We start from the raw sequence: 19795 nt of genomic DNA, 5'->3' as shown, positions 1-19795 counted from the left end.
GCATTAAGGCAAGTGTGGAACCTTCTAAGCCCTGTTTAATTGCATAGGTCACACACTCTTGAAGCCAGGTCTTGCAGCTGGTGAGAGATAGAGAGAGAGCAACCAGGACAGAAGCATCGTACAACCTACTCTCAAAAGTGACATCCTATCATTTTTGTTGTACTCTCACTTTTTAGATACGAGTTACTAGGTCCATCCCCTACTAAAGGGGTAGGGATCACACAGAGGCATGAATACCAATTAGCCATTGCAGATCATCTTAGAGGCCCTCTAAGGCCACAACAACCATCTATGAGATAAGCAGGGAAATTTGAGCATTGACTGAATATTTGATAAAAAACCATTATTAATTTCTTAAATATAATGATGGTATTGTAGTTAAATTAAAAAGAGGGTCTCCTTCTGGGGCACCTGGTTGGCTTAGTCAATAGAGCATGAGACTTTGATCTCAGGGTTGTGAGTTTGAGCCCCACATTGGGCACACAGATTACTTAAAAAAAAAGAGGGTCTTTTTTTAAATATCTACAGATGAAATAATTTCATTTTTTTAATTTGCTTAAAAATAATATGAATTGGGAGAGGAGTGAGCATTGAATAGATGAGATAAGATTGGTCATGAGTTGACTACTGTTAAAGCAGGTTATAAATACATGGGAGGTCATTATACTCTAGTTTTGTATGTGTTTGAACCTCAAACACACACACACACACACACACACACAAAGCCTTGTTTATCTAAGACACTAACTTGGCTCACTGAACTTATAACTGAATTCAGATGAGCACACGTTATGATGTAAGTTGAAGATAGGTCCTCAGGAGTGCCTGGGTGGCTCAGTCAGTGGATCATTGGGCTCTTGATTTTGGTTCAGGTCATGACCTCAGAATCATGAGATTGAGCCATTTATAGGGCTCCATGCTGGCTGTAGAGCCTGCTCAAGATTCTCTCTTTCCTCTCCTTCTCCCATCCCCCCATCACCCCTGTGCATGTGCACACATGCACTCTCTTTCTCTCAAAAAAAAAAAAAAAAAAAAAGGATAGGCTGTCAGGGCAGGAGCTGCAGGTTTGAGACATCAAAGGATGACACCATGCATGTTAATCTATTTGCTTCAAAATTTACAAATTCTCATGGTATTCTTGGAAAAGAAAGTAAGTATTGAAGGAGTTGTTGAAGAAAGAGGCTGAAATGATTGGCATATGGAAGAGAGACAACACATACCAATGTGGAAATCAAGCCAGCAAAGTACGGTTCTTGCCTTGTTCTCCAGCTTTATTTCCAGTACTGGAGGATTCCCAGGGCCTTCTGCTACTAGACTAGGGGTGAAATGGGACTACCTCTGGGCTGTTGGAATCAGAAGTTTTATTGTGATGTCTGTTTTCCATGATTAGCAGGAAGAACTTGAAGTGAAAAGTGTTTAAGCCTGTGATTTATAACTGAGGTGTAAAAGCATGTGGTAAAGTAGGAGAAGCTACATACTAAAGGAGGTAATAAAAGGGACTAATGGAGGGCTATGTGTCAAGAGCTGCTATTACCATGCTCAGTCAGTTACACACAGGGATCATTATTTTAAATATTCTTTACAGTATTTTTGAAAGTGACTTTTAAAAGTTAGCCTACTGGGGGGTGGGGGATGGGGTAACTGGGTGATGGGCACTAAGGACGGCATGTGATGTAATGAGCGCTGGGTGTTATAAGACTGATGAGGGCAGCTCCGGTGGCTCAGCGGTTTAGTGCTGTCTTCAGCCCAGTGTGTGATCCTGGAGACCCGGGATTGAGTCCCACGTCAGGCTCCCTGCATGGAGCCTGCTTCTCCCTCTGCCTGTGTCTCTGCCTCTCTCTCTCTCTCTCTTTCTCCCTCTCTGCATCTCTCATGAATAAATAAATAAAAATCTTAAAAAAAAAGACTGATGAATCACTGAGCTCTACCTCTGAAACTAATAATATATTAATTAATTGAATTTAAATTTTTTAAAAAGCCAGCCTACCTCTTCTTACTTAAATTATCTTGTTTTTCAGTCCTGACATTTAGTTTGCTGACCAGGCAACTGATTCCTCCTCTCAATGTCTGTTATGCAGCTTTCTGTTCTTCATTAATTTATGTCATTTTTGGATCATGTCATCAAATGTCCATTGGTGAGTCCAGCACTGGAACCCCAGGAGGTGGATGGAGTCTCTGCCTCAATCATTTCCTTATTGCTAAGAACCCAAACTGAAGCTATACTTAAGGTAGAAAAAAAGGAAGCAGAAAATGGACATTCCATCCATAGGGTGAGGGTTCAGATTTGAGAGACTGTGCCATTATTAAGGTCACTGCCAGACAACTCGGCCAGCCACCTGGTTTCCAAAAGAATTAAACAGCATTGGTACTTTTCTTGGTGAAATTACCACTGGTTGAAATCTGCCCTCAATCCAGAAGATCCAGAGGCAATTTTGCCAATATTCCTAGAGTGGATCCATCTTTCAGCTGGACCTGCAGTAACCCAAGACCATGGGCCTACTTTATAATCATCATGCCAGCTTATTAATCTACAATGAGAAAATGTTGTCATGGTAACAAAGCACTCAAATCCATAGGATAAGCACTTTCCTTACCTGAGTCAAAAGTCCACCTACTAATTTATAATCAGAAATAACTGTTACAGGGATCAAACTAGTTGAAGGTCATATAAGCAGCACATTTTCTTCACATAGGTAAACTGGCATAGAAATCAAACCACAAAAATACTCAGTAATCTTGGCATTGCCAACATCTACTTAGTAAAGTACCTTTTTCTGGGCTTCCCTACTGAACAACTGACCACCCAAACAACACTGATCATTTTGACTGACACATGCTTTCTCCAGATATGTTTGTGCATTCAATCTGGTTACCCTCTCATTATTCTAGAGGCAGAGTGATATCCTGCCTTTTTTAAGGACAATATCACATGTCTCTACTAAAACCCATTATATGTTGATATTACATTCAGACACTGAGAGAACAATTATATTTGCATATTTCCAAGTTCCGGGGCACATCATAATCATTTCCAAATACTGATAATAAGGTTACTAGAGTTTTGTTTCTGTTAGGTAATTTAAAAGTAGGGTTTGCCTTTGCTCCCATATGTGACTATGTGGATAGGAGGACTGAATGAAATCATGTTTGAAACAGGTTTAGCTCAGTGTCATTTTGCACCTAGTTAATCCTTCATAAATGATAAGTGTTGTCTTATTATTATTATTGATTAGCTTTGTTTTCTTATCCCCTCCCCCATCATCTCATTCACCATCTCTAAGAGCAGGTAAGTGGCTGAGCCTGTTATGCACTTCCAGCCAATTTCTCTTTGAGCCCCACTCCATACACCCATACCTGGACCACAAAGATCTAAATTCTGGGAATTGGTCATGACATGTGGAACCCAGAGTTCTTTTCTTCACTCATTCTTAACTTCTCCAAGGACCACTTTCAAAAAAGAAAAGTTATTCAGATCAAAGACAAAACAACATCAGACCATGCCTTGCTTTTGTCAAATATGTCGGGTTCCCTGGTTTTAAAACCTCACTTTCCGCCTCAACATCTTTCATAGGTTCCTTCTTCCTTGTGAGTGCTCTGATGATCAATGTCCTGAGATTGTACCCATTCAACAGTGGCCACCTGGTTCTGGGAACTTTCATCAAGGAAGACTTTTCTGCACCCTCCTTCCTTGTGGATTATAACAGATCCTTGAGTGTGGTGGCATCCACAACTTTTCTGACTGGGATTATTCAGGTAGGATCTGAGTCTCTGAACCCCTGAAGAAGAAGTAAATAAATAAAGGAGCTACAAAGGGACCCTTTCCTTTTGTTACTCCTGTTACCCATGGTAATATATCTGAAACTTCAATGATTTATTTTTGGAAAACTTACAGGATGTGTGGATAGGCTCTCCTCAGTGATAAAACTTTTTCCTCCTCAGAAATCATTCACCATTGATTTGGGATTAGATATGGAACATTCTCATCAGTCTCTTCTCTAAAACTAAAGAAGGGCCCTAGGGACTATGGTCTAGAGTTCTTTTTTTAAAATTTTTATTATTATTATTATTTTATTTATTTATGGTAGTCAGAGAGAGAGAGAGAGAGAGAGAGAGAGGCAGAGCACAGGCAGAGGGAGAAGCAGGCTCCATGTACTGGGAGCCCGACGTGGGATTTGATCCCGGGTCTCCAGGATCGCACCCTGGGCCAAAGGCAGGCGTTAAACTGTCTGCGCCACCCAGGGATCCCTGATCTAGAGTTCTATTCATGATTTCACGTGTTGTTTTTTTTTAAAACTCTTTATATTCTTTCAACAAGAATAGCACTCATAGGTTCACATACTATATTTTGAGTTAAGTAAGCATTAGAGTCAGACCTGGAACCCTTTTTCTAGAATTTCAGGAGCATAGCTAAAGGACAATAATATCAATGACTTGTTAAAATATCAAAACTTATTTTTGGTGTGTCTTTGATTTTCTCTGAGAGTCTACCATCTGAAGCTTCATCGTTGAACTAAAGTCACATATGCTAGCTTTCTCTTTTTCCACAATTAATCTACTCTTTAGCTAATTTTTGCTGATCTCTCCTGGGACCATCTTTTATTAGGTATAGATTTATTGGAAGCCTGCAAAGTCAGGTTATCCTAGTGAGCAGGCTCCAGCCCTGATACCAGCTATATGACCTACTTAAATCACTTTACCTTTATGGGCCTCAGTTTCCTTGTGTGTAAAATGGGAATAATAATGTTTGTTTTGCAGGGTTCTCATGACTAAGTGAGAAAATACATGTAAAGCATTCAACCCAGAGTCTGTCACATAGTAAGCATCAATATGTTATAATTATGGTACAGAAAATATGAATTTGGTACTTTGACAGAGACCAAAAATTAAAAAAAGAAGATGTAATTCCTGTGGTTAAAAAATCCAGTCTTTTAGAAAAAGACAAAATAACAGGCAATGTAAGTTAGCAACCTATGAATTATCTACAAGGTCCTGGGCATGTTCTCTTGCCTCCTTTGAGCCTTGGGGTTTTATTTGTTTGTTTGTTTGTTTGTTTGTTTGTCTAATAAAGGAGGAGACATTCCATTTCCAGGAAGATAAAATAGATTCTTTTCCCTGTTCCTCCTGCTAAATACAATTAAAAACCTTAGAATGTTATTTATAAAACAAACATAAGAAAATGCTGAAAAGTGGAGAGAAGAAAGCAAACTAGCTCAGAATCTGAGGCCCCAAGGAACAACACACTGGTGAGTTTCCAGGGTTTTCTTTTTGCCTCTTCTATTTCAAACTTGATGCTGAAGAAGCCAGAAACCCACAACTCTAATGCCTGTGCACATGTACACACACATGTACAACCCTAACAGAAGTCTGTTCTTTATAGCCACAGCACCAAAAAAGGCTAGTGAGGCTGAAAACTTTTACATAATAACTACTATGCTCCAGACAAACATCAAGGGAAAACAAAACAAAACTGTGGTATCAAACCCCCTCATGCCAACCAAGGCCAATCAAGGAGCCAGACTTTCACCCGTACCCACCTGTAATGAGATGCCCACCCACCCCAAAACTGGAATGTTGTCAGAGAAGGCCAAACAGGGAGTCAAGACTTTCATTTCTACTGTGCAGTAATGAGATCCCCCTTCCTACTCCTCAATTGGGTGATGTCAGACATGGTCTAGTGAAGAGGACAGCCCCCTCTGTTGGGTCAATGGAGGCCAAAAGGGAAGAAGTAAGTTAATAGCAGCAGAGGACTACTGGAGAGCCAGAACTCCCACCCCTGCTCAGCAATAATGAAAAATCCTTACTGCCTCAACTGTTGGTGGAAGCTTAGGGAAGAACTGGGCTTCTACAACTATAGGTAGCAATGAGATGGCACCTGGCCCCTCTCCTGCCATCACTTTGTCAAAATAAGCTAGCTAAAACAGAAGGGTTAAATAAGATCCAATGTCTCATAGCATAGTGCCCAAAATGTTTGTAATTGAACTGAAAATTACTTGTCATAGTAAGAGCCAGAAAAATCTCAACTTGAATGAGAAAAGACAATAAAAAGATGACAACATTGAGATGACAGAGATGTTAGGATTATCTGGCAAAGATTTTAAAGCAGCCATCCTAAACATACTTCAGCAAGCAATAATGAACATGTTTGAAACAAGTGAGAAAATAGAAAGTCTCAGCAAGTAAACAGAAAATATGAAGAAGCAAATGGAAATTTTAGAACCAAAAAGTACAATAAAAATAAAATTAAATTAAAAATTCAAAGGATGAGCTCAATAGCAGAATAGAGGAGACAGGGAAGAATGAATGAACTCAAAGAACAATAGAAATTGCTTAATCTTAACAATAGAGAGGAAACAGACTGGAAAAAAATAAAGCCCCAGGGACAAGTAGGGTGATAACAAAATATCTAATATTTGTATCATAAGAGTCCCAGAAAGAGAGGAGAAAAAAGATGGGGCTGAATTACTTGAAGTAATAGCTGAAAACTCCCCAAATTTGGCAAAAGATATAATCCTATGGATTCAAGAAGCTGAGAAAATTTCAAACAAGATAAATCCATAGAAATCCACCCTAAGACAAATTATAGCCAATCATCTGAAAACTAAAGACAAAAAGATCTTGAAAACAGTGAAACACTTTTTCTATGGTGTGAGAGGGGTGAGCAACTCAAATGACAGCAGATTTCTTATCAAAAATTATAGAGTCCAGCATAAGTTGCACAATATTTTGTTTGCTAACAGCAAAGAACTGTCAATCCAAAATAATATACCCAGTGAAAATATCCTTCAAGAATAAAAGGAAAAAAAAAAGAATAAAAGGAAAATCAAGACCTTCTGAGATGAGGGAAAAGTAAAACAATTCGCTACCAGCAGACCTTACCCTAATAGAATGGTGAATGGAAGTTCTCTAAACAGAAAGGAAGTAATAAAAGAAAGGATCTTGGAACATCAGGAAGAAAGAACAATGGAAATAGTAAAAATATAGATAAATATGATAGATTTTTCTTGTCTTCTTGTGCCTTCTAAATTATGTTTGATGGTTGAAATGAAATGATAACATTGTGATGTGGTTCAAAATGTATGTAGAAGAAATATTTAAAACAATTATTATGGGCCCCTGAACAACCCCCTTAAAAATCTGAACATTTATATGCAGATTTTTAAAAATACAATTCAGTATTGTAAATGTATTTTCTCTTCCTTACTATTGTCTTGATAACATTTTCCTTTCTCTATCCTACTTCATTATAATAACATAGTATGTAATATATATACCAAATATATTTCAATCATCTGGTTTGTATTGGTAAGGCTTCCAGCCAACATTAGGCTAATAGGAATTAAGTTTTTGAGGAATCAGAAGTTATATATGGGGGGTGCCTGGGTGGCTCAAGTAAGTTAAGCATCTGCCTTCAGTTCAGGGTCATAATCTCACAGTCCTGGGATCAAGCCCAGCATTGGACTTCCTGCTCAGGAGGGAGCCTGCTTCTCCTTCTGCCTGTGTCTCTACCTCTCTCTCTCTGTGTCTCTCATGAATAAATAAATAAAATATTTTCAAAAATAAAAATATATATATGTCTATAATTTTTATATTATATATGCATGTGTACATACAAAATACTATTTTGTACCATTATATTTAATGTATAATTTATAATATATGTAATTATATATAAATATAGAATTGTTCTATGTAATTATATATAAATATATAATTGGAAAAATTATATTAAGTACACAAATAACTAATTATATATATTCATGAATTTATACATTTATACATAAATATATAAATACATTGATTTATGTAACATATAAATATATGTAAACATAACTATATATTTATACAAATATATAAATTATATATTTAATGTAATATAGTATTTTATGTGTAATTATGTGTACATTTATAGTATTTTACATGCACATATGTATATATAATATACAAATTATATTTATTATATATGCTGAATATATGGAAACATAATTTATGTCTTATATGTTATATAATATATACATATTATTATATATAACCCTGAAGAAATAAATTTAGGTTAATCATTCTTAGTAAAGATATTAGTCAAAAGCTGAGAAGTTTGAGCTGGAATCCGGGTTTTTAACTTTCTTTTTTTTTAAGATTTTATTTATTCACGAGAGACATAGAGAGACAGAGAGAGGGGCAGAGGAAGAAGCAGGCTCCATGCCGAGCACCTGGCGGGACTCGATCCCGGGACTGCAGGATCGCGCCCTGGACCAAAGACAGGTGCCAAACCGCTGAGCCACCCAGGGATCCCTCCTCAGGGTTTTTTTTAATTTATCTTTTCCTTTGTGAACTTCTCGTTCCTCGCAGGGATATTAACATCTGAAAAGGGTTGTCAAAGCTTCTAACAAAAGGGCCCTCAGAAAGGCAAAAGTTTGTCCTGATTACACTGGGTCACTGTTAACCTCACATTAATAAGGTCAGTAGAGAGGGACGCCTGGGTGGCTCAGTGGTTGAGCGTCTGCCTTCCGCTCAGATGGAAATTCCAGGCTGGGATCCAGTGCCACATGGGGCTCCCCGTGGGGAGCCTGTTTTTCCCTCTGCCTATGTTTCTGTGTCTCTCATAAATAAATAAGATCTTTAAAAAGGAGTAATACCATCAGTAGATCCTAGAGCAAGAACTTACGCTCAAGTGCTCCTGAAGCGAGAAGCGTGGTCTAGTGCCTATCGGGAGCTTCTGAATCAACGCCAAGGATTTAGATCGTCAATTTCAGTTGCTGAGAAAAAGAAGAGTTATCAAAGGGGCCTAACAACTTTTTGCTGGATAGCGCCTAATCGACGCCTCTGTGGGTTTGATGACATTCTTTTCTTTTCTTTTCTTTTCTTTTCTTTTAATTTTATTTATTCACAAGAGACAGAAAGAGGCAGACACAGGCAGAGGGAGAAGCAGGCTCCGTGCAGGGAGCCCGACGTGGAACCCGGTCCCAGGACTCCGGGGTCACGCCCTGGGCTGCAGGCGGCGCTAAACCGCTGAGCTACCCAGGCGTCCCGGGTTTGACGACGTTCTGTTTCACTCTGATTTTCTTTACGCCTGAACCTCCTGCAGCTATCGATGGGCTTGTTGGGTTTTGGCTTCCTTGCTACGTACCTTCCGGAGGCTGCAATCAGCGCTTACCTGGCTGCCGTGGCGCTACACGTTATTCTGTCCCAGCTGACTTGCATCTTTGGCATTATGATCGGTTTCCACTCTGGTCCCATCTCCTTCTTCTACGTAAGTAATTTCTACCCTCACCCAGAGATACAAGAGCCCCTCCCCTCACCTACAAAAGGAAGTGGACCCTCCTGGAGAGACTGCTGCCTAGGCGGCTGGGTCAAGAGAGTCTTAGAAATAATTGCATCTGTTCTAGATTTACGATCTTAATTGCAGATGCCAGTAGGATCATGTCCTCAGTTGCATTAACTATTTGGCCCAGGCTTTTTAAACAAACATAAATTTAGGCTTTTAAAATACAGGAATCTATCATAATTCTTCCCATTACATGCCTCATAGCAGACTTGTATCCTAAAACATTAAAGAATATAAAATGCCACATAGTCCCTTAATGCAAGAATGGCATAGAAGCCATGCTAAAGAACATCAATGTTTAAGAAAATTAGTAAAGGAGCAGGCTGGTAAACAGAACTCCTGGGTTTTTTTTTTTTTTTTTTTTTTTTTTTTATTCATGAGAGATACAGAGAGAGGGAGAGGCAGAGACACAGGCAGAGGGAGAAGCAGGCTCTATGCAGGGAGCCCAATATGGGACTCCATCCCAGGTCTCCAGGATCACACCTCAGGATGCAGGCGGCGCTAAGCCGCTGCACCACCGGGGCCGCCCAGAACTCCTGGGTTCTTTCCATTGCACTGAAACATGTGTATTCTCTCCTACTGGGCATTATTATCTTTTGATATCTCTTTATCAACTTAGATATATATGGATATATATCCTCCCCTTTGCCTTCACTGTGCTAGTAATGCTCATAAAGACATTTGTGCCCAGAGACACTGCTTAGGGATTTCTTTTTGAACTAATGTAGAGAGAGTGTCATTTTCTAGCCATAGGCAATTATCAAACCCCTTTCTAAGCCTCTGTAATTTTGTTTTCTTTCAGAACATAGTTAACTACTGTGCAACTCTCCCAAAAGCTAATTCTACCAGCATCCTGCTATTTCTAACTGCTGTTGTTGCGCTGAGAATCAACAAATGTATCAGAATTTCTTTCAATCGGTACCCAATTGAGTTTCCCATGGAAGTTTTACTGGTAGGTGTTTTAATGCCCCAAATTCATGCTTTAGATAATTTAAAATGCCTACTTTTTTAAAATAAAAATAAAAACAAGAAAGCAAGCAACCTAGGAAGGAAAAGGATTAGAGGAGACTATAAAAATAATAATTTTTAAATGTATGTTAAATTGTGACAAAGTGGAATACATTTAATTTTTTTTGGAATACATTTAATTTTTAAATAATAGCTTATGTTTGTAAAACATGCTTATTCTTAAAGTTTTTCTCTATTTCCTCTTTCATACTATTTCAGAAATAAGTCCCGCTCCCCCTTATGAAAGTAATCCAGGCTCATTCTAGCAATTTTTTTTTTTTTTTTTGAGAGAGAGAGAGAGAGAGAAAGAGAGAATGGGCAGGCGCAGAGAGAGAGGGAGAAGCAAACTTCCCAGTGAGCAGGGAGCCGCTGTGGGGCTTGATCCCAGGACTCTGGGATCATGACCTGAGCTAAAGGCATATGCTTAACCAGCTGAGCCACCCAGGTGCCTCTCATTCTAACAACTTTGAAAAACATAAGGAAAAAATGGAAGAAAAGAAATTTCTGCACCTGTAATATCAATTACAATTGATAATTTTGGATTTTCAGCTATTACTGTTTTCTTCCTTCAAATATATTTGGCAGGCCTATGCTCAGTGTTGGTGAATTTCCATCTTCTTCTGTATAGAACGTTGATCCTACCTTTTTTTTTTTAAGATTTTATTTTTTAAGTAATCTCTACCCCTAAAGTGGAGCTTGAACTCACAAGATCAAGTCGCATGCTCTACCAAACAAGCCAGTCTGGTGTCCCTGTTTCTATTTTAATAGTGTTGTAATCATACTGTTATTCAGCCTCCTTTCATTCTCACTATGCTGCAGTAGAGAAATTGAAGGAGATGAGATGTTAAATGGATTGCCTAATCTATGTCATTTGTAAGTGGCAGAGCTGGGCTCACCACTATCTAACAACATTTCTTCTTTCTTTAAAAAAAAAAAATCTACCAATAAAACTTATCTTTTGGAGTTAAAATTAACATTTTTACAGTGACAAAGACATTCTCATAAATAAAGCTCAGGTTTTTATTTTTATTTTTTTAAAAATATTTTATTTACTTATTCATGAGAGACACAGAAAGAGAGCGAGAGAGGCAGAGACACAGGCAGAGGGAGAAGCAGGCTCCATGCAGGGAGCCTGACATGGGACTGATCCCAGGTCTCCAGGATCAGGCCCTGGGCCAAAGGCGGTGCTAAACCGCTGAGCCACCCAGATTGTCCTAAAGTCAGCATTTTTTATATAGGATCACTGAATGCTTGGATGTCCATGAGAATTAATTTCCCCTTAAGAAGTGTTCTGTTAGGGTTGGAGGCAAAAAAAAAAAAAAGTGTTCTGTTGTTGCAGAGATGCTTCAACTTCACCAAATGTCCATGTGTTGCCCTGTATTTCCCAGCTTCCCTGTAGTTAGGCAGAACCATGTGACTTTGGGGCCAAAGCATAGGAGAAAGCATGTGAGTCTCCACGTTCTTTCTCTCCCTGCTGTGGTAATCATAGGGCTGTATGGTGAAATAACTGGGTCCCCACGTGGAATTAGCCTGGATCCCTGAGGCACTATTTGCAAAGAAGTTGCCTCAAAGAGACACTGACCCACAATAGACTCTGTGTGGGCAAAAAAAATAACACTAAGGTCTCATTATTTGTATGTTGCCACAGTATAACCTATTCTATACTAAATAATATAGGTCTATACTTTGCACGATTAAAAGAGTATACGAATTGCTTTGGAAGTTGAGACCAAGCTCTGTCTTATAACTGTTGTCTACTTCTTATGGAGATGGATATTCTTTTTTCCTTGGAGTAGTTGAAAAGCTATTAATTCATAAAAGGCAGAAACTGAAAGACTAATTTTATCAAAGACTTCCCAAATCACTGTACATAAGTAATGGTGCCCTAGAACCCAGGGGACCAGGTACAGATGGAGTTTGGGGAGTGGAGTCAGGGCTAACCTCTCCTTTTCATGGAACCCAGCTCAGCTCTGACATCTTGGGAAGCTGAAGCTTTGGAGTCACCAGCAGATGGCATCGGTGACACAGATATTCTCTCTCTCTCTCTCTCTCTCTCTCTCTCTCTAATTTCAGCTTTATTGAGGTGTAATTGACATAAAAGGTATACATCATGATGATTTCATATGCAAATACATCGAAAAAGAATTCACTCATCGAGGTAATTAACACTTCCATCACCTCACATATTTATCTTTTGTGTATGTACGAGTATGAGAGAACATTTAAGTTTTACTCTTAGCAAATTTCAATTATACAATGCAATGGTATCAGCTATAGTCACCATGAGTAGCATTAGATCCTCAGAACTTATTCATCTTAAATGTGAATGTTTGTACATTTTGATCAACCTTCCCTGTTTCCTTCAACTTCCAGCTCCTGGCAACCACTTTTCTACTCTCTGTTGCCCTAAGTTTGACTGTTTTGTATTTGTTTTTGCTTTTAGATTCCACATGCCAGTAATACCATATAGTATTTGTCTTTCTCTGGCTTTTTTCACTTAGCATATTGCCCTCAAAATCCAGCCACGTTGTGGCAAATCAGCCCTCTCTTAAGAGACAGCAACAGGAATCATAGGGATATTCCTTTAAGCAAACTCAAAGGCAATGAACATTAACCAGGGTTATTAGGAAAGGTGAGAAGTAAAAGTATAGAGGATGCTGTGGTTGACTATGGTTCACAGATTGGTTTGTGAGCTACAGTTAAGACATTCCTTTGGGGGGCAGCCCTGGTGGCTCAGCAGTTAAGCGCCCCCTTCAGCCCAGGGCCTGATTCTGGAGACCCAGGATCAAGTCCCATGTCAGGATTCCTGCATGGAGCCTGCTTCTCCCTCTGCCTGTATCTCTCTGTCTCTCTGTCTCTCTCTCTGCCTCTCATGAATAAATAAATAAAATCTTTAAAAAAAAAAAAAAAGACATTCCTTTGGGGAGTGCTATAAATAGGGTGTACCGTGGAGCAAAGTGGAGGAGGAAACCCAGATCCAGCAACAAAAGTCAGTGGAGACTTTGAATTATTGCAGTTTAGGAATTAAACTTTTTTGTCCCCTAATTTATACTCAAAGGTTATCAAAGCCTGCAATACATTACTTAAATACATGTCAAGTCAAGTGATTGGGATCACTGTCCGCCATGTAACAAGGATTAGAGATGTTTAGAACTGGGAAAAGACTTGCATGTTTCCCCTGGCAGTGAGGGAAATGGGAGAGGGAGGATGAGAGCTGCTATGCCCTAGGGTGTAAAAAGCTTCTTACAGCACTCACCAAGACAGTACTGTGTACACATGCTGCAGGAAACTACACACACCCACCAATCTGTCCTTAACACTCTAGTGTCAAATAGTAAGGGGAAGTTTCAAGGCAATATCTGGGATCCAGATAGAATATACAGGCAAATAATTCAAGAATCCTATAGCTCTGGGGCACCTGGGTGGCTCAGTGGTTGAGAGTCTGCTGTTGGCACAGGTCCTGATCCCAGGGTCGTGGGATCGAGTCCTACATTGGACTCCCCGTGGGGAACCTGCTTCTCCCTCTGCCTATGCTGCCTTTCTCTCTGTGTCTCTCATGAATAAATAAATTAAGTATTTTTATTTTTATTTTTTTAAGATTTACTTATTTATTTATTCATGAGAGACAGAGAGAGAAAGAGAGAGGCAGAAGGAGAAGCAGGCTCCATGCAGGGAGCCCGACTCGGGACTCAATCCCGGGACCCCAGGATCACACCCCAGGCCGAAGGCAGGGGCTAAACCACTGAGCCACCCAGGGATCCCCTAAATATTTTTAAAAACAAAAAAGAATCCTATAGCTCTAAGAAATTATACATATTATATATTCATAATTTATATATATGTATATGAATGTGTATTTGTGTATGTGTTTATTTAAGTTGTATATCAAACACCAAACAAGCATCAAAATAATTGTCTTTTGGTGATTTCCTTCTGCTTTTTAATTTTTCATATTTTCACTATGTTCCTTTGTGAGCAAGCATTACCTTCATATTGGAAATAAAAAGGGTTCCTTGGCTAGTTTCCATACTTCTTGTCCTTTAACTATAAAAAGAACCAAACTTTTCTCTGACTCAAGCTATGATCCAGATTTTTCTGGCCTGTAAGGTTCCCAGCTGTCTTCATCAGATCACAGCATCCTAGGTAAACCAATTGCTATCCTGCTCAGTATCTGAACTCTCAGCGGAGACTGGGAAAAGATTTATATGTTAGTAGGGAGAATGGGGTAAAGCAGCTACATAATAATTATTTTAATACCTGGGCATCCAGTTCTTTTGTCTCTAGCTTAATTTGCTTGGTGTCAGGTCTCTATAAGGTGTAACAATTGGCTAGGTTGTCTATTTTCCCACTAGTTGAAATGGAAAGGAGACTTGTTATTTTAGGAGTAAATAAAAGGTAGATAAAAAAGCAAGTCATTGCTTTGCTGAGGACTTTTTCTTTGTGCTATCGAATGCTGCTCCATATTTACTATTGAGGGTTAGTCAGTAATAGGATTCTCAGTATATCTCAACAATCCCCAAAGGCTTATTTATATTAGTACAGTATACCTAGATCTAAAAACTTTTACAACTGAGGCTTTTATGTAGCCATAACCTGAAAACATCTTTATATTTGGTCCAGATGTTTCAAGTTGGGGAGGATATCCATTTGTTCCCATTGTTATGTCAGAGGCTGAGAATGAAGTTGCTTTTCATTCTGGCTACAATGCTAAAAAGAGCTCAGTGGGGGCACCTGGGTGGCTCAGTCCATCAGGCTTCCAACTTTTGGTTTTGCTCAGGTAAAAGTCTCCCTGAGATTGAGTCCTCAGCTGGGCTCTGCACTTGGGGCGGGGAGGGGGAGTCTGCTTGAGATGCTCTCTCTCCCTCTCCCTCTGTCCCTCCCCATCATGTTCCCTCTCTCAAACTAAATCTTAAAAAAAATTAAACAAATAAAAAGAGCTTAGGGAATCAAGAGTCAGAGGGGATTTCTGCTTTCTTGCTCCACTGAATAGGCCCTGCCTCTCTCTCCAACTTTCATGCATAGGGACTGCCACATATTTCAATCCCTGTCTTGCTAAGGCTATAAGCGCCTCTGCTCCTGGAAGCAATCTATAATTTTTAGATGATCATATACCTTTTTTTTTAACCCCTACAGATTCTTGGCTTCGCTGCTTTTGCAAACAAGATAACCATGGCAACGGAAACCAGCAAGATGCTCATTGATATGATTCCTTATAGGTCAGTAACCACTTTTCAGGATTACTCTTCCCATTCTGTTACCCTCACTTAGCCTCTGACCACATAGCCTGACTGCTATTCTGTACCAGCAGTCTGGCCACAGACAAATTTGGGAAGTGGGCTTAAATTCATTTTAGAATATAGAGGTTCCCAAAAGAAGAGAGGCTAGGACAACCCTTTGTTTCTTCATTGGTCAGCCTCTTAATCTCTTCCCATAGTTGAGTCAGTCCTCTCACACAAATAAACTGGGTACCGGAGAGATTCACACAGTTTTTTCATGGTACATCATGGGTCTTCTCAACTTCCATACCTATCTGACTAACTCCCAAGGGTGGAACAAGAGATGCCTCTGTTTTCCTGGCCTCTCTCCTAGAGCTCAGTGCTCAGGAAATGAGTGTTCCTCTGTCTTCACCCAGTTAGACTGAATCAGTGTCCTCAAGAAACATTATTTCATCACTCTGAGTAGAAAGCTATCTTCAAACAGTCTGGCATGTGGAGCTCTTAAATTCTATCAATTAATTTACAATTTACATTATAATTCCTAACCAGTGACTTTGGGTCACTCTTGCTTCTGTTAGGAAATTTGAGTTCCTATAACCTTGATCAGATGAATCACTTTAGATAAGAAAGGCAATATATTGCAGTTTCTTGACTCACAGGAAGGCTTTTGAAGAGCATCATTCATTTCCTTATACTGTTCATACTGCAGAGTCAGTGATACTGGCCACCTCCCAGATAATACAACATAGGCTACTTTGATGATAGCAGATCAGATTAGTCTCATGTCCTACAAGTTTTCCATGAAATCTAATGATGACTAAATCATTTAAAATTCTGTTCAATTAAAAAAAAAATGTAAGCAGACCACCTAGGAACCAGGGAATGCAGTGGTAAATAAGACTGACTCTTTGCTCTCAGGAAAAAATAACAACGAGATTGGTGATAATTATTTTATTTCATTTGCACCTCACTCCTTCTTAAGGCTGAAGAAACTGAGGTTTACCAAATTTAAATTACTTGCCCATGATCACACAGTTGGTTAGGGGCAGAGCTCCTTTTGAACCTATTTCTATTTAATTCCAAAATCTATAATTATAATCACTATATTATATTTACTCAATATGATTCTGTTATTGATGAATGAAAAACCATACAGTCAACTTTTGCTTATGTTTTATCATAAGATTCAGGGTTTAGATAGGTAAACATTTCAAAAATCTAATTTTAGGTATTGGTTTGAACTACCTGTTTTGTTATGTGTTTATTCAAGGTTGCTAAAGATTAGAAAAATAGAACAATTTAAGTTAGTTCTTTCTGTATCCATGTCTCCTTGTAACCAAAACTGCTAACAAAGAATTAAATGTTAAAGAACAGCAGAAAGGAAAAACAGTGGTTTATGTTACCATATTAAATACTTAAGGTTTACTAATGTAGATTTGGGCAGTAAATTCCATTGATTGTAACCTCTTTGCGATAGCCACATTCTTCTCTAACTTCTTGAAAATACATAAAAGGGAAATTTAACAAAAGGCTTAATATCTGCCTTTAAGTATTCAGTTATATTTCTATGCAGCTCACTACCTGGAAAACACAAAGATTGCTTGTAAGTTTAAGTATACTATAAATAGAGAACTAAAACAGACATAGTTAGATGGTGAAAGAAAAGATATTCAAAAATAGGAATTTAGATTTCTGCATAATAATGATGAGAAATAGGAAGACAGGAGGAGATAGTACTTTGTGGTGCTAAAAGGGATAGTTCCTATTCTAAAGAAAATAAAATTGAAAATGCATAAACTAATAACATTTAATTAGATAAGGGATCAAAAATAAACACATCACAACATTTATTTTTAAAAAATTCTTCCAGGGCACCTGGGTGGCTCAGCGGTTTAGCGCCGCCTTCAGCCCAGGGTATTCCCGGGTCTCCAGGAATCCAGTCCCACATGGGGTTCCCTGCATGGAGCCTGCTTCTCCCTCTGCCTGTGTCTCTGCCTCTCTTTCTGTGTGTGTGTGTGTGTCTCATGAATAAATAAATAAAATCTTTAAAAAAAATAATAAATCCTTCCAAGTGATATTTAATACATTGTTCATTTTACCGAATTTGGATTTTCACAAAATTTTGGAAGTTAGTTATTTTTTTTAAAGATTTTATTTATTTATTCATGAGAATACACAGAGAGGAGAGAGAGAGAGGCAGAGACACAGGCAAAGGGAGAAGCAGGCTCCATGCAGGGAGCCCGACGTGGGGCACGATCTGGAGACTCGAAGATCATGCCCTGAGCCAAAGGCAGATGCTTAACCACTGAGCCACCCAGGCATCCCATTAGGGGAAGGTTCTTAACTACAAATTCAATTTTTAATAGCCCTCACTCTATAAACACTCTCTATAAGTCACGTTATCTATCTTCTTGAGAGTACTCTGTTAGTTTGGTGATTCAAAGAATTTTCCCATTTAATCTAAGTTGTCAAGTATATTGGCAAAATGTTATTTATAATATTCTCTTACTATCTTGTTTTACTAACAGCTTTATTAATATATAATTCCTATACCATAAAATTCACCATTTTAAAGTGTACACTTCAGGGACGCCTGGGTAGCTTAGCAGTTAAGCTCCTGCCTTCGGCCCAGTGCATGACCCTGAAGTCCCAAGATCGAGTCCTAGGATGGAGTCCCACATTGGGCTCCCTGCATGGAGCCTGCTTCTCTCTCTGCCTGTGTCTCTGCCTCTGTCTCTGTGTCTCTCATGAATAAATAAATAAAATATTTTTTTTAAAAAAAGTGTACATTTCACTCACTTTTAGTATATTCTCAAAGTTGTACAGCCATCATTGCTATTTAATTTTAAAATATTTTATCACCCTCAAAAAAGAAGCGTTATCCCATTTGTCCCCTTCCACAGCCCTTGGCTACCACTTAACGTACTTTTTTTTTTAAAGATTTTATTTATTTTTTTGACAGACACAAAATCAGAGCGCAAGCAGAAGGAATAGCAGGCAGAGAGAGAGGGAGAAGCAGGCTCCCCACAGAGCAGGGACCCCAATGCAGGACTCGATCCCAGGACCCTGGGATCACGACCCAAGATGAAAGCAGATGCTTGACTAACTGAGCCACCCAGGCGCCCTAATGTTTTAGTTTAAGTAAACTTTACACCACACATGAGACTTGAACTCATAGCCCCAAGATCAGGAGTCACATGTTCTACTTTCTAACTCTAGAGATGTGCATATTCTGCAATAGAATCATAAAATGTGTGGTCTTTTGACTCCAGTTTCTTTCACTTAGCATAATGTTTTCAAGATTCATCCATATTATACCATGGATCATTCCTGTTTATGGCTGAATAATATTCCATTATATGGATATACCACCTTTTGTTAATCCATTCATCAGTTGAAAGACATTTCAGTTATTTCCAACTTTTGGTCATAGTGCTACTATGAACATTCATGTGCAAGGTTTTCTTTTGAGTACCTGTTATCATTCCTTTGGTGTTTATACTTAGGAGTAGATTTGCTGAGTCATATGGTAATTCTATGTTGAACTTATTAAGGAGCTGCCAGAAATTTTCTACAGCAGCTGCACCATTTTGCATTCCCACCAGTAACACACAAAGTTCCAACTTCTTCATACACTCACCAACATTTGTTATTTTTTGTTATTATTGTTGTTATTACCCTCTTAGTGAGTATGAAGTGATATATCACTCTGGCTTTGATTTGCATTTGAGGGCGAAGGATGTTGAGCATCTTGACCCAGGCACTTCTAAAATGAGAGTGCTTCCTGGTCATTTGTATATCTTTTTAGAGAAATAAATATTTAAGTCCCAAGACTACTTTTAGTTGGGTTATTTGTCCTTTTGTTGTTGACTTGTAGGAATTCTGGATACTAGACCTTCTCAGATATAATTTTCTCCTATGCTATAAGTTATCTTTAAAAAAAAAAAAGATTTTATTTATTTATCCATGAGAGACACAGAGAGAGAGGCAGAGACACAGGCAGAAGAAGAAACAGGCTCCACACAGGGAGCCAAACGTGGGACTCGATCCTGGGTCTCCAGGATCATGCCCTGGGCCAAAGGCGGTGCTAAACCGCTGAGCCACCCGGGCTGCCTTATAAGTTATCTTTTTACTTTCTCAACAGATCCTTGAAAGCACAAAGATTTTTTATTTCAATGAAATCCAATTTATTTTTTCCTTTATTATTTGAGCTTTTGGTATTACATTTAAGAAACTATTGCCTAATTCA

The 19795-nt window shown here is 38.7% G+C and overlaps 1 protein-coding gene across 6 annotated transcripts in view; it reads left to right on the top strand.

Moving 5' to 3' along the window:
• Positions 1–19795, top strand: part of SLC26A8 (solute carrier family 26 member 8) — an 84097-nt gene that overhangs the window by 27172 nt on the left and 37130 nt on the right. For 5 of the 6 annotated variants that reach the window (XM_038553857.1, XM_038553855.1, XM_038553854.1 and 2 more), the window contains exons 4-8: positions 2019–2135; positions 3572–3753; positions 9083–9247; positions 10125–10274; positions 15464–15546. In XM_038553857.1, coding sequence (XP_038409785.1) covers positions 2019–2135; positions 3572–3753; positions 9083–9247; positions 10125–10274; positions 15464–15546 — 697 coding nt within the window. The remainder of the gene's footprint in view (positions 1–2018; positions 2136–3571; positions 3754–9082; positions 9248–10124; positions 10275–15463; positions 15547–19795) is intronic. The other variant, XM_038553856.1, reaches the window with a different exon arrangement.

The sequence above is a fragment of the Canis lupus genome, chromosome 12 (assembly GCF_011100685.1).
Source record: "Canis lupus familiaris isolate Mischka breed German Shepherd chromosome 12, alternate assembly UU_Cfam_GSD_1.0, whole genome shotgun sequence".
Classification (NCBI taxonomy): domain Eukaryota; kingdom Metazoa; phylum Chordata; class Mammalia; order Carnivora; family Canidae; genus Canis; species Canis lupus.
Note: the sequence above shows the minus strand (reverse complement) of the source record. Positions and strands in the feature narration are given on the sequence as shown.